This window comes from Lipotes vexillifer, unplaced genomic scaffold (genome assembly GCF_000442215.2).
Source record: "Lipotes vexillifer unplaced genomic scaffold, Lipotes_vexillifer_v1.1 scaffold543, whole genome shotgun sequence".
Taxonomy (NCBI): domain Eukaryota; kingdom Metazoa; phylum Chordata; class Mammalia; order Artiodactyla; family Lipotidae; genus Lipotes; species Lipotes vexillifer.
In genome coordinates this window covers 939,562-951,931 of record NW_006799055.1, presented here as the reverse complement: position 1 = coordinate 951,931, position 12,370 = coordinate 939,562, and the positions used below count along the sequence as shown (strand labels likewise).

The window sequence follows — 12,370 nt, the reverse complement described above, 5'->3', positions numbered from 1 at the left end:
CGGGAGCGGGCGGGGGGGCAAGAGCGGATGTAAAGTGGCCTGGGGGCAGCGAGACCGAGAAAGGCGGATGCGGAGGATGCAGATGCTGCGTCAGCGTCACTTGGTCCCGAGGGCACGGGGTTTTACGTAGGGGGGTGAGGGGCTCAGGCTTGCGCTTTAGAAAGCTCCCCCCTCCCCCGCGCCCCCGACCCTGATTCCCCCTTGAGGGCAAACGAGTTGCTGGTACCGGACAAAGTCAGCAAGTGGCTCCACCCGGTGGAGGGAGTAGGATCAGGAGTGTTTGTGGAACCGGGGACGTGAAGCAGGAGGCCGAATCCCCCGGGACCTGCCATCTCTGTGTTTAGTGCCGGGGGAGGGGCTCGGGCAGAGCCAGAAGTCAAGGTTAGTTCCACAGCTTCTGGCTTGAACTTAACAAATGAGAACAGTTCTTCTCTGAGATGGATTAACCATCCTTCCTGAAGAGGGGGGCTAGAGCCCCCCCACCCCAGAGTAAGATGCCTCTCTGCTGATGGGCTGCTTTTGTGAAGTCAGATAATAAATTATTAAACACCTCCGCTCCACAAGCTTCTTGCTTTCCTGGGGGTGGGGGGCGAGGACAGCTCTCTGATCTCAGGAGGCGCTGAGTCGGGCCACCTGCTTTGAGTGCCCCGCCAGCGTGCGTGCACTTTCCGTGCGACAGAAACATGCATCTGTCAGTGTTCTGTGGTCCATTCTGGACAAGGCACGGAGGCAGGGAGACCGGGGGGCCTCTCCCTGCTGCATGTGAAGGCCTTTTGGTGGAGCCCGGTGGGGGGGACCTCTAATCTGGACGCCCTGGGAAGAGCCCCCAGGGCAGGGTGGTGGCCGTCATCACTGCCTCCCAGGTGCTGCGTCTGCAGGGGACCGGGCTGGACGTTTCGTGTGTTAACCTGCAGGACCAGGTGGACACGCTGACCTTCCAGAGCCAGTCTCTGCGGGACCGAGCCAGACGCTTCGAGGAAGCTTTGAGGAAAAACACTGAGGAGCAGCTGGAGGTATCATGCGCTTCTCGTCTCCCAGCACCCGCAGGGCCCTTGGCAAGGCAGTTCTGTTGGACCCCAGGAAGCCCAGGGCTCCCCCAGCAGTCACCCCGAAGGCAGGGCCCCTGTGCTGATCTGACACCAGAGCGACAGTGGTCAGGGCCTCCCGGGATTTTAAGCATGTGCCTGTCAGCACCTGTGCTGAGTCGGGATGGCCCTGGGTTCTCCATCTAAGTGTTATCCTTGCCTCATTGCACACGGCTCCCCAGCCCCTGTCCCTGGGCTGCTGTGACGAGCTGGGTCTGGAAACACCCCACCCTGGCCAGGCCCCATCCCAGACCCACGTCCCGTTCCCTCCCAGTGCCGCCTGCAGGGGAGGCATCCCTGAAGCCCCAGTTGATAGGGTGGGGTTTTTCCTCAGGCTGGCACAATTCCTTCCCTCTGATGTAAGGTGCCAGATAAAATACACGAGGCAAAATACACAACACCCAGTTACATCTGAATTACAGATAAATGAGTTTCTTAGTAACAAGTATGTCTCATGCAATACTTATGTGAAATTCCAACATAATTGAATATCCTTTTTATTTGTCACATCTGGCAACCTTATTCTCACATTTCCTTTTCTACAACAGCCTTTTCTGCTTCTTAAACCACTTTGCTCATTTCCTATGCATGGCAGGGGGCGGGGCCCTCCATGGGCACAGATGGGACCTTTCAATCCCCACCTGTCTGTTGAATCAAGTAGTCTGCGTGAACGTTAAAAGCCAATGTTGAATGTACTGTTTTCGCCCGCTAAATTCCCTTGGGGCGATAGGCTGGTAGTATCCGGCCACCCCAGGATCTGACGTTTCAGGGAATGACGGCTTCATCTCTCCTGCTCCCCAAGGAGCTGGATTTTTAGTAGCTCTCCCAGTGGAAACTCGTGGGCATCGTTATCAGGAAGGCTGTGAGCATTGTCTCCCTCTCGCCCTCTCGCTCTCATTCTCCAGTGCCTGTTAGGAAGCTTGTTAACGGATGACGAGATTTCGCTGAATTCATGGTGCTGGTGAATACTGGGCTTCGCCGGGATGCCTAGTAAATAGCTCCTTGCTCTCTGCCCCTGTAGGTTGCATTGGCTCCTTATCAGCACTTGGAAGAAGACATGAAGAGTCTGAAGCAGGTATTAGAGATGAAGAATCAGCAAATACACCAGCAGGAAAAGAAGATTATTGAGCTGGAAAAGCTGGTGAGTTGGCCTCTTACCTTGGGAGGCCCTAGTAACCTGCATGATATCCCTGCTGCCATGGTGGATGTCAGTATTAACAGCATCCATGGCCCCATCCAGGTGGGGGCCCTTACATGTCCGGTGCTCACAAGTGAGCAGAAAACGCCTTTTTTAGGAAGCCAGGAGTTCAGGAATCTCAGAGGGGGCCTCATTTGTAGAAACCCGGAGGCCGTCTGACGCCCCGCCTGGCTCCCCATCCACCACTGTGACGTGCCAGTTCCTCCCCACCCCGGGGAAGATGTGCGGTGAGCCTGCATCCGTGCAGCATCGCTGTTGTGCACCAGGCACGACGCAGACACTCTATGCGTGTTTGTTCTTTAACTCTGACAGCAATCCACTGAGTAGGTGCTGTCAGGAGCCTCCTTTTACAGATGCGGAGACGGAGGCTTAGGATGAGGTCATGTCTCACCCAGAGCCAAACAGTGGTCCAGCCCAGGCGGGAGCCCTGGGCCAGAGCTCCAAGCCCCGGCTTTCACCACACTCTCTGCCTCACCTTTCAGCCTGGCTCCCACAGAACTAGCAAAGGGCACCCCTTTGGGGGAATAGAGCAGCCAGAGTTCACTCCCCGCCCCTGTGGGCGCAAGGGCTGAAGCTGAGATAGTCATCCAGAGTCAGCAGCAGAGAAGCCTGCCTCCAAGGAGATGCCATTCTTGAGGGGAAGGTTGGCCCAAGGGTCGCAGGTAGATTAATTTTTTCTTTTTTATTGTTGTATTTAAAATAAAATTTTGATACTCTAAAAGGAAATATAATTTCCTCTAAAAGGAAATTATAAGATATAGATAAGAAAATTAAAATAACATATTTCTACACTGTTAATATTTCCAGAGGCTTCCTTCTGTACAAGTGTACACACCCTAATATACAACCCACACATACATACGAGTGTTTTGTATCCCGCTTTCTTTCAGTTAGCAAACCCTCAGCTTACCATCTCAGTAACTGATCACCTCCTCAGCTTTTCAAGTTCTCCGTATGTCTCGGAAATGTCCTTGAAGCCGCTATATCCAAATCAGGAGCTGGTCCCAGACCACCTGTTGCATTCAGTCGTCACGTCCCCTCTCCTGATCTAGCACCATCTCTCTCTGGGGACATCTCTCGCTGCACAGATGCCTGTCAGTCAGAATAAGGGCAGACGGGGGTGTGAGTGCCTATTGCCAGCATCAGAGGCAATGCTGGCCTCCTGGCACCCTCCAGCAGCCCAGAGCTTCCCAGCAAGGCCAGCGCTAAGGCCAGCAGGGGGCTCGCAAACAGAGCCCTCCCCTCTCAGCCCTGCAGCCCTCCTCCTCCAGTCAGGGCCACCTGCATCGTTATCTATCTGGTCAGCCACAAGCCTCTGGGCTTCTTTGGCTGCTTTTAGCCATGCTCCAGGCATTCTGCAGGTATGCAAGAGTTCTCATTCCAGAAATCTTTCCAGGCAGAGGGGTGGGTAGGGGTGGGGGGAAGAACTGATATAATCACTTCCCATTTCCTGGGAGCAAAGATGAGGATGGGGTGAAGGGCCTTGCTGAAGGGCAGGGGCAGAGCCCGGTCCTTTGGCTCTGATGCCTAAGCCTGATTCACGGAGAAGTGGCGGTTTCCTTTAAAGATGACTCTAGCTGTGAACTTGTCACATTCTTTTCAAAAAATAATTTATTTCTCAGTGCATCTTAGAATGGAGCTCTACTTTGGCTAGGTCTCAGGCCCTGGGGACACGCCGACAGAGAGAGCGGGGCATAAGTTGCAGAGGAGTAGCAACCACAGAGGACGTTATCTTCTGATCATGTGCCACGCTGGGCTTGAGCTGCATGCTCCTGGCTGCCCAGAGCCTCAGAAGGAAAAGAGTGTGTCCACGCTGTTTGTATTTCCAGCCCTCCATTAATTCAGAATGTCGTGGAACGCGCACAGGCCTGGCCAGAGATGCCGGTGCAGGGCAGACGGCCTGATGGGAAGAACCGGGGGACCCATCAGCCAAACGGGGTCCAGGTGGTGCTCACGGCTCATTTCTGACAGTGGCAGGGGTCTGGGGACACTCACTATGAGAAATATATTCTACACAGGAATCCAGTATAGGCAGGCACACACGTAAGTTGTATATATACAATACGTACAATCCACTATATATACTGTATCTAAAATATATACAACAATACTTTTACTACACACAGCGCACTCTGGTATTTTCTGTTCTGTTTTGTTTAAAAAAGAAATGCTGGTCACGTCCCTCTAACCTGATTTTACAACCGACTAATGCACTGCAAACTGCGGTTTGGAAAACACTGTTCTTGATAACGTTCCAAAGCCCGGAAGCCAAGGGCATTGGTCGGCCATCTGTCCATAGGGCCTTGCTGAGAAGCTCTTGACACTGCATCTTTTATAGGCAGAAAAGAACATTATCCTGGAAGAAAAGATCCAAGTTCTCCAACAGCAGAATGAAGATCTCAAAGCCAGGATTGACCAGAACACCGTCGTCACGAGGTAGGTGGGCCTGGGCGTCGGAGCTTCCAAAGCATGTGTCGCCGACAGGATGGCTTTGCTCTTGACCTTGGAGCGCTCTGCTTTTATCCTCACTCCTCCGAGCCCTGAGGCTTCCCCACACAGGCTCTTGGCACTCCCCGCGCGGAGGAAAGCATAGAATACACCGCTCTGAGCGCCCAGCCGATGCCCAGGCTCCGCAGAGCGGTGGGTCCCACCTTGGTGGAAATGAGTGACACCAGCCAAAGCCTGGGGCACAGCTGGGAGGTGACGGGGATATTTCTGGAGGAGGTTTTGGAGAGGCTGCCAGCTGGGGGTTCCTAGGCTAAAGAGAACCGCCGTGTGAGCCGACGCCGAGCTCCATCACTGGGGCCTGCGGCTGCTGCACCAGCGCTGAGCCAGGTGGTCATGGCAGAGGAGAGCTGGCCTGGCCGGAGGGCAGCAGGGAGGGGATACACCAATGCAGCTGCTCCCCAGGGACACTGCTTCCATCTTGGTGCTGCTTTCCCTGCTCGGAGGGCCCCAGGAAGGGAGATGGGGGGGCACACCCACTGCTGTCACGACAGAGGCACAGAATGCCTCGGTTCCTTTTTCACATAGCGTCCATTAGCCGCAAACATCAAATAAGCATCCATTACACACCAGGCGTCAGACTGGGTGCCAGGCACTCGAGGAGGACCGCTCTGGGGCCTGTACTCCAGGGCTCCCGGTCCAGCAAGCGGCCAGATGCACAGACCAGAGGTGATGGCTGCCAGGGAGGCCTGAGCCAGGGGCAGGGCGTCCCACACCAAGCCCCGCTTTCCTCTCTCTCTTCTGGCGGCTTCTGCTCTCTCCCCTGGCCCCCAGCGCCTCCCCTGACCCGGGCAGAGGGGCTGTGGGCAGATCGGGTGTTGGCGGAGGGTCTCTGGGAGCGGATGTGTGGGTGGGACGAGTAGCAATCACGTTTCGACCCCGCTTCTTGGTCCCTGGGGTCTGGCAGGACCCTGTTCTCCCCGCGGGCACCCACCACCTACCGCCTTTCCCTGCACCCCTCGGCCTTGCAGACCTCAGGTTAAGTGCCTTCCGGCGTGACTGCTGCTCGACAGTTGCTTGTTCTCCCCGTGCAGACAGCTGTCAGAGGAGAATGCTAACCTCCAGGAATACGTGGAGAAAGAAACGCAGGAGAAGAAAAGATTGAGCCGAACCAACGAAGAGCTGCTTTGGAAGCTGCAAACAGGGGACCCAACCAGCCCGATTAAACTGTCCCCCACGTCCCCCGTTTACCGAGGCTCCTCCTCCGGGCCCTCCTCTCCCGCCAGAGTCAGCATGACGCCCAGATGACGCCACCATGCTGCGGGTCGAGCTGCGGCGCCTGGTCCACGATGGTTTCCGCCTCAAGGGAGTGGTGACCGTGGACCAGCCCGACTGACCCTGCGCGCATGCCCAGTAGCTGCATAGCTGCATCCTAGGCAGAGTCCTTTTCTGATCCTCGTGTAAGACTGTCCTGGTACTGGCACTTAGGAAAGTGTAAATGGTAGTGTCTGATGTGCAAACGTTTGACCATAGTTAGAGCCAAAAGAAAGAAACGCCAACTGTTCTTGAGCAATGAGCAACTTTCACTGCAGAATATCAGGTCAGTTACAAATAGCTCAGTTTTGAATATCCATTGAATAATCATTGTGTACTGCACCGATATGTGTGTATATTTAGATATACGTATATACACGTGCAGCGGTTCTGAATTGCATTTTTTATAACATGAAGTGCTGACGTATTTTGGTGAAGGTCAGCAGTTTTCTAACTCGTGCCTAAGAATTATTGGGAAATGAGAACGCATTTCTATCTACCTTCCCAGGAATATTTCTACCCAAAATAGAAAAAGGAAAAAAAAAAAAAAAGATCGAGAAGCGCCTTCCGACCTCCCACCACGTGGTAACTCTCTGTTTAACACAAACACCAGCCACTCATGAACGGTAACTGCCTTTGGAACAATCAGCTTCTTAGTCCACATGATGTGAGGTCACTATTACTCCATCCGCGAGTTTTAATGATTAATACTTCTGTCATGAGCGGATAAGGGGCAGCAGTGGGAAACCCTGAGGGGGTGAGGAGTTTTGCAGATGTCACTCATGACAGTGGATCGTCTATAGTCTTGTAAACACAAGTTCTGCTTTTTTTTCCCTAAATGGCATCTTGGAATCCATCATTAAGCTCTTTCATCTTCGGGAAAATATGGAAGCACATGACCTTATAGGATGAGGGTGAGAGTGACCTTGGAGTTGGCCAAGACCATTCACGCTCCGTCCTCAAGAAGGAAGACTGCTAATAGGGTCTGTGTTCTGACTTAAGTGTAGAGTAGGAAAGCATAGTCTGGCATCCTATTTGCTTTACTCTGATGTGATGCTGAAAATGGTCAACTCACCAAAATATGACCCTCGGCCCCACTTCATTGGCACCCCCCTTCGGTTTGGTTCCGTAACCCAACCTCATTCCTGTACATTGAGAAGCTCAGGGGTTCCAGCAGGGGCTTCCAGAAAACCAATTCTTCTGTCCTGGGGCATCAGTTCCAAGCTATGCTAGATCATCACATGGCCTCCCAGAAACCCAGGTGTATTTTCTGCTGGATGATCAAGCACTGCCACAGCTGACAGAGGTCCCATCTTTGGCCCAGGAGGTTCTTCCAAACAGAGGAAGGAGCCCGGGAAACAGCCAGCCAGCGGTGGCTGGCTTCTGGACTGGCATTTGGCTCTGAGATGGTGGAATTAGAACCTGGGAGGTATTCCTGTAGTGCTGTGGACAATTAGAAGCAAGACACACAAAAGAAAGAAGCGGTGTCAGCAGTTGATAATGGTGATGATAATGATGCCTTTGTTTACTGTTTGTGACGAAGACCCTGCACTTTTCTCCCTAAGGCCCCTCAAAATGGTCCTGAGCACAGGACTGGCTCTGAGCATACCCGAAGCAGGCGGACTCATGTAGGGATGCTTCGTGGGCCAGAGCCACAGAGCAGGGAAGAAACGGCCCATGGAAGGGGTTGGCTGGCCCAGAGCCCTGCCTGCTCTGTGAATACGCGGCCGGCGTGAAGACCGGTCTGTGTTCCTTGCGTGAGTCAAGGTTGGGCTTCCTGGCCTCACGTACATCTCATTGCTAGCAAAGCTCCAGGTGTTTGCCCATCCTGGGGACATACACAGGAGTATCCACTGAAGAAACATTTTTTTCCTTTAGTGGCTCTGCATGATGCTGTGATGTTGAGTTGGGCCTCCCGTTAGAGTAGATCATGCCACGTTGACTAAATACACAAGTATTTATTCTTTTAGCAGAGGCACCGCCTGCAGACACAACAGCTCAGCCCTTGAATCAGGAGCTGCTTCCCTAACGGCACTTGCTAAATGCAGTTACACAGCAATACAGATACCAGTGTTATGTTAGAATGTGGTCCAGTGTGTTAGCCTATTGCAGTCAGAGTTGTAGTGGTGTTAGAACGAAGTAATCCCTCACCAGGTGACTAGAGCGTGGCTCTAACCAGCCCTGACCTTGGGTACTTGAGCTAATTCCCACTTTGCCCTGGGTTCATTTCCCTGTCATGGACGCCCATCATATGACGGCTCCTATCCCAGAACATGAGGGGTGGCGGCCACCGGGCCCCTTCTGCGCCTCTCCAGCCCCCACACCGTTAGGACTTGGACCTCTGTCTCCCTGGCATCCACCTTCCAGGCCAGAGCTGCTGCCACGCGGAGATGCCGCAGCCTCCCCCCCCCCCCCCACTCACAGACCCCCCAAACCCCACCAACCCCTTCCTGGCACGGGGGACCCCGTCGGCGCCCTGCCCTCCCGCCGCCCAGCACACACCCGGCGAGGTTCTGGCGGGGTGGGACACCTGGTGGCCATCTGAATGGGGTCACCTTCCAGGCCAGAGCTGCTGCCACGCGGAGATGCCGCAGCCTCCCCCCCCCCCCACCACTCACAGACCCGCCAAACCGCACCAACCTCTTCCTGGCACGTGGGACCCCGTCGGCGCCCTGCCCTCCCGCCGCCCAGCACACACCCGGCGAGGTTCTGGCGGGGTGGGACACCTGGTTGCCATCTGAATGGGGTCACTCGTTCCTCTTCCAGCCCCTGCGGGTTCTGTGCTGCCGATTTGTGTTTGAAGCATATTAAAATGAACCTGAGGGACCTTCTGTGACATGCACTTGATGTGACCGTTGGCCTGGCCCTCCCAGGCTGCAGGAGGTCCAGTGGGGTCAGGCAGGGAGGCCAGAAGGCTGGGCTCCCCTTGTGTGTGCGCCAACTGGCCATCACTGTGTCGTGAGACGCCCCCCAGCTCTCCCCCGACTCAGCGGATTCAGGATCCCTGCACCCGTCTTCCAGCCCGGATCCTTCAGCAGCCTTGCCCAGGCTTTGGGGGCTCAGCGGCTCTGCTCCGTCTCCGCCGTCCTGGGGAGGCCCGGGTTGGAAAAAGGAGGAGGTTGGAAAAAGGACACGAGATTGAGGCCAGTCCCCTCACCGTCAACGTCGAATTCAGACGTGGACCTATTGCTTCTACCCGAGTGAGCTCGGTCTGTCCTCAAGCCCGTCCCTTTGCACCTGGCTGGTCACAGAGCTCTCCTGTCAGAGCACCGGCAGGCTTGGGGGCCCGTGGAAACAGCACTGCTTTGTCATGCGCTTTCTCATGCCCTCGGGGTTCTAGGGGGCCAGGCCACTCCCTGAACCTAAACATGCTCACTTCCCCCACCACGGCCTTCAGCCTCCGGGCCTGCCCTGCCTGGGGTCGCAGGCTGGTTGCCTATGGGGTTTGGAGGGACCTCCGGAGACTCTAGCCACTCTGCCCTCCCGAACCACTGCCGGACCGGAGCCCCTTGGCAGGTGATAAAGCCCCTTGAGTTACTCCGGACCCTCCAGCACCACTCCTGGACCCCCTGGGTCACCCACGTGTCCAGGTTATTGGCGATGGCTGCTATTCATGATCTGCTTGTCAACCCGTCCCAACCTGTTCGTTTCTTCTGGCGTCTTGTGCCACCACCTTTATCATACCCACCCTGCATTGTCCTCCCCGTCAGCACAGCCGCTTAACAGAGGGGCGCTGGCGCCCGGCCCACGGAGGAAACCAGGGTGGAGGGGCTTCGCATCCGTGGAGAGCTGTGTCCCGCACGGCTGTCTTGCCGTGGCAGAGAGCCTTTTGAAGTCAGCGCTCGGTCCCCGCTGTGCCGAGGGAGGCCACGGCCGGCTCTCCCTGCCTGCGAGGCTGGAAGGAGTGGGGAGAGCAAAGCTCAGGTAGAAGCCGGGGGCCGGGCATCCCACCCGCTGCTGGAGGCTGTTCTAACTCCGTGGCTGCATCCGGGAACAGGCGCCCTCGCATTGCAGCCCTGCATCCCTTGTAGGCAAGAGGCAGGGTCCTGCCCGCTGGGGAGTTTGGGTCAAATGCTCTAAACAATCACCATTGCCGTCACAGGCTAGAGCTCATTCGCTTAAGTTTGCTAATTTTTTTTTTTTTTTTTTTTTTTTTTTTGGTAACTTTTCACAGGAAGTACCATTCTTTTATATGGGATCAGATGATCTTACAGTATATCCTTGTAGTCATGAGGCTTTTGCTTGTTGTGTGAGCCTGGGTAAGTCAATTCCCATTTCAGACTCTAAGTTTTCTCAGGTTTAAAATAGAACTATTTTAGCAGCTGTACCTTTTTTCTCTTAATTTTGTTATTTTTTTTTTTTTTTTTTTTTTTTTGAACCTGTCTGCTTTTCTCAAACCTCTTTAAAAAAAAAGCAGGACACCTCGGGTTTCTTGAACGCCCAGCTCTGTTCCTTCCCCCTCAGCATGGGGGACAGGCAGGCAGATTTGCCTCCCTCACCAAGTCTGGGCGAGTTTTCCAGAGACAGCACCACGCGGGATAAAGTGCTGTGCAGCCTAAGCTGGGCCCTCCCGTCCCTGTGGGATGTCCGGGTCCCTCCCCACAGACAACCCGGACAGGCTCAGATGCTGCTGTCTGTTTCAGCTGCACCCAAATCCACGTAGCAGGGGCTGCGTTAGCAGACGCTCAACAAGTAACCGCATGGCTTCAAGGAGTAAAGATGTAAAGCGTCCATGGGAAAGTCCGACCGCGCAGCTTCTCCCGGCTCCGCACCTCAGTCCTGAGTGCCCGCGGATCCGTGATGAGGAGGCCAGAGCTCACGTCATCAGCGGACGTACCACCTGCTTTATTCCCGAAGCCTCTCTCACATCGCATTTTTTCTGGCCGTATTTATGGCTTGGTGGACAGGCTTATACAGTAAAGTGAAACGATGCCCCTTGGAAGAGGGGCGGACAGGGCTACCCCGGAGAGGTGTCCCCGCCCTCCCGGCCGTCTGGTGGCTGAACAGCCCCCCCACCCCCCGCCAGGAGTCCGTGAGATTCCTCCCCGCTGCGGAGGCTGGGCTGTCCGTCTGACTCACCAAACGTGTTTCATCACCAACTTGTGCTCCAGGTAACGCCCCACCCCCAGGCCTCCGTGCCCCCTCCACACACCCCGTCAGGGTTTCCTAGGAAACTGCCCGGAAACCTGGCGGGGGCGCTTGCCGGCCGCTAGGTGGCAGTGTGGCGCCACAGGACTGGCCGCCCCGCGCCGAGGCGGGCTCCCGGGAAGACTTGCTTGGGGGCGCTCGGGGAAGCCGGCCCGTCTACAAGTCCGGGTCTGGGCTCACGGGCGCCTGAGGGCAGGAAGGGGCACCCTGCCTGCGTCCGTCCCCGCAGAGCCCTGGGGAAAAGGAGGGAAAGCGTCGACACGGTCCAGGCCTGGTGGGTGGTTCACCGCGCGGCCGACGGATGCCCCTCACGTCCCTGATGCTGAGCGTGCGGGGCCAGCAGCAGCCCCCTGCTCTGCTCTCAGGCAGCAGACCTCCCAGCGTGATCATGCCGAGCCTCAGGGCCTGGGAATTCAGGCCCCCCTTGACTGAGTGTGCCTCCTGTGTAAGAAAGCGCTTCCTTTCTCAAGCGGGGCGGGGGGTGGTGAGAGATCAAGGATTATGAGAAGAGCTACAGCCCTCCCCATACCCTCCCGCTCCTGCGCGCACCCCACCCTCCAGATGGGTGGCGGGCGTGTGGCGGGCAACACAAGGCCAGTGCTCAAGGCAGAGGGGTTTGCTGCACTGACACCCAGGTCCTTCTGCAAACGAGCAGCGTCGTGCCCCGCAGACCCACTGGCAGGAAGCCCTCTGGGCCCAAACCCAAGCCAAGTCCGGAAAAGAGTGGGAGGTGGGGAGACAGCGTCAGAGGATCCTAAACGAGGGTCGAGGGGTTCCCTGGCCGAGGCGCTAAAGCCGGAATGAGGATTTCCACCAAACGGCTGAAGGAGAACGAGGCAACGCGACATCCTTCCGGTTGTGGGGAAGCAGGCAGATACTCAAGCAAAGAGCAGGATCTGAACTCCCTGTGGGGCACCCACCCCGGGGCACCCACCCCCTCCGCGCCCCAGAGCTGCCGGAATTCCTGAGATCACACTGAGCACGCCCAGGCCATAGACGGAATTTATTAGGATTTGCGGAAGCCTGAGAGGATGTACCACAAAGTAGCTTTGACTTTACAAGAAGAAGTACTGACAGTGCTGTCAGCAAACCGGGACCCAGAGCAAGTTCAAAACCACATTTGAAAGGCGGTGGACGGCATCTACTCTTGTCTTTAAAATAAAAACGGGGGGGGGGGGGG

At 55.8% G+C, this 12,370-nt stretch overlaps 1 protein-coding gene across 2 annotated transcripts in view; it reads left to right on the top strand.

The window, feature by feature from the left end:
• MTUS2 (microtubule associated scaffold protein 2) overlaps nt 1–6,595 on the top strand; it is a 344,092-nt gene extending 337,497 nt beyond the window's left edge. The window contains exons 11-14 of one of the 2 annotated variants that reach the window (XM_007471434.1): nt 915–1,013; nt 2,107–2,226; nt 4,622–4,719; nt 5,823–6,595. In XM_007471434.1, coding sequence (XP_007471496.1) covers nt 915–1,013; nt 2,107–2,226; nt 4,622–4,719; nt 5,823–6,036 — 531 coding nt within the window. In that variant the 3' untranslated portion in view covers nt 6,037–6,595. The remainder of the gene's footprint in view (nt 1–914; nt 1,014–2,106; nt 2,227–4,621; nt 4,720–5,822) is intronic. The other variant, XM_007471435.1, reaches the window with a different exon arrangement.
• The last annotated feature ends 5,775 nt before the right edge of the window (nt 6,596–12,370 follow it).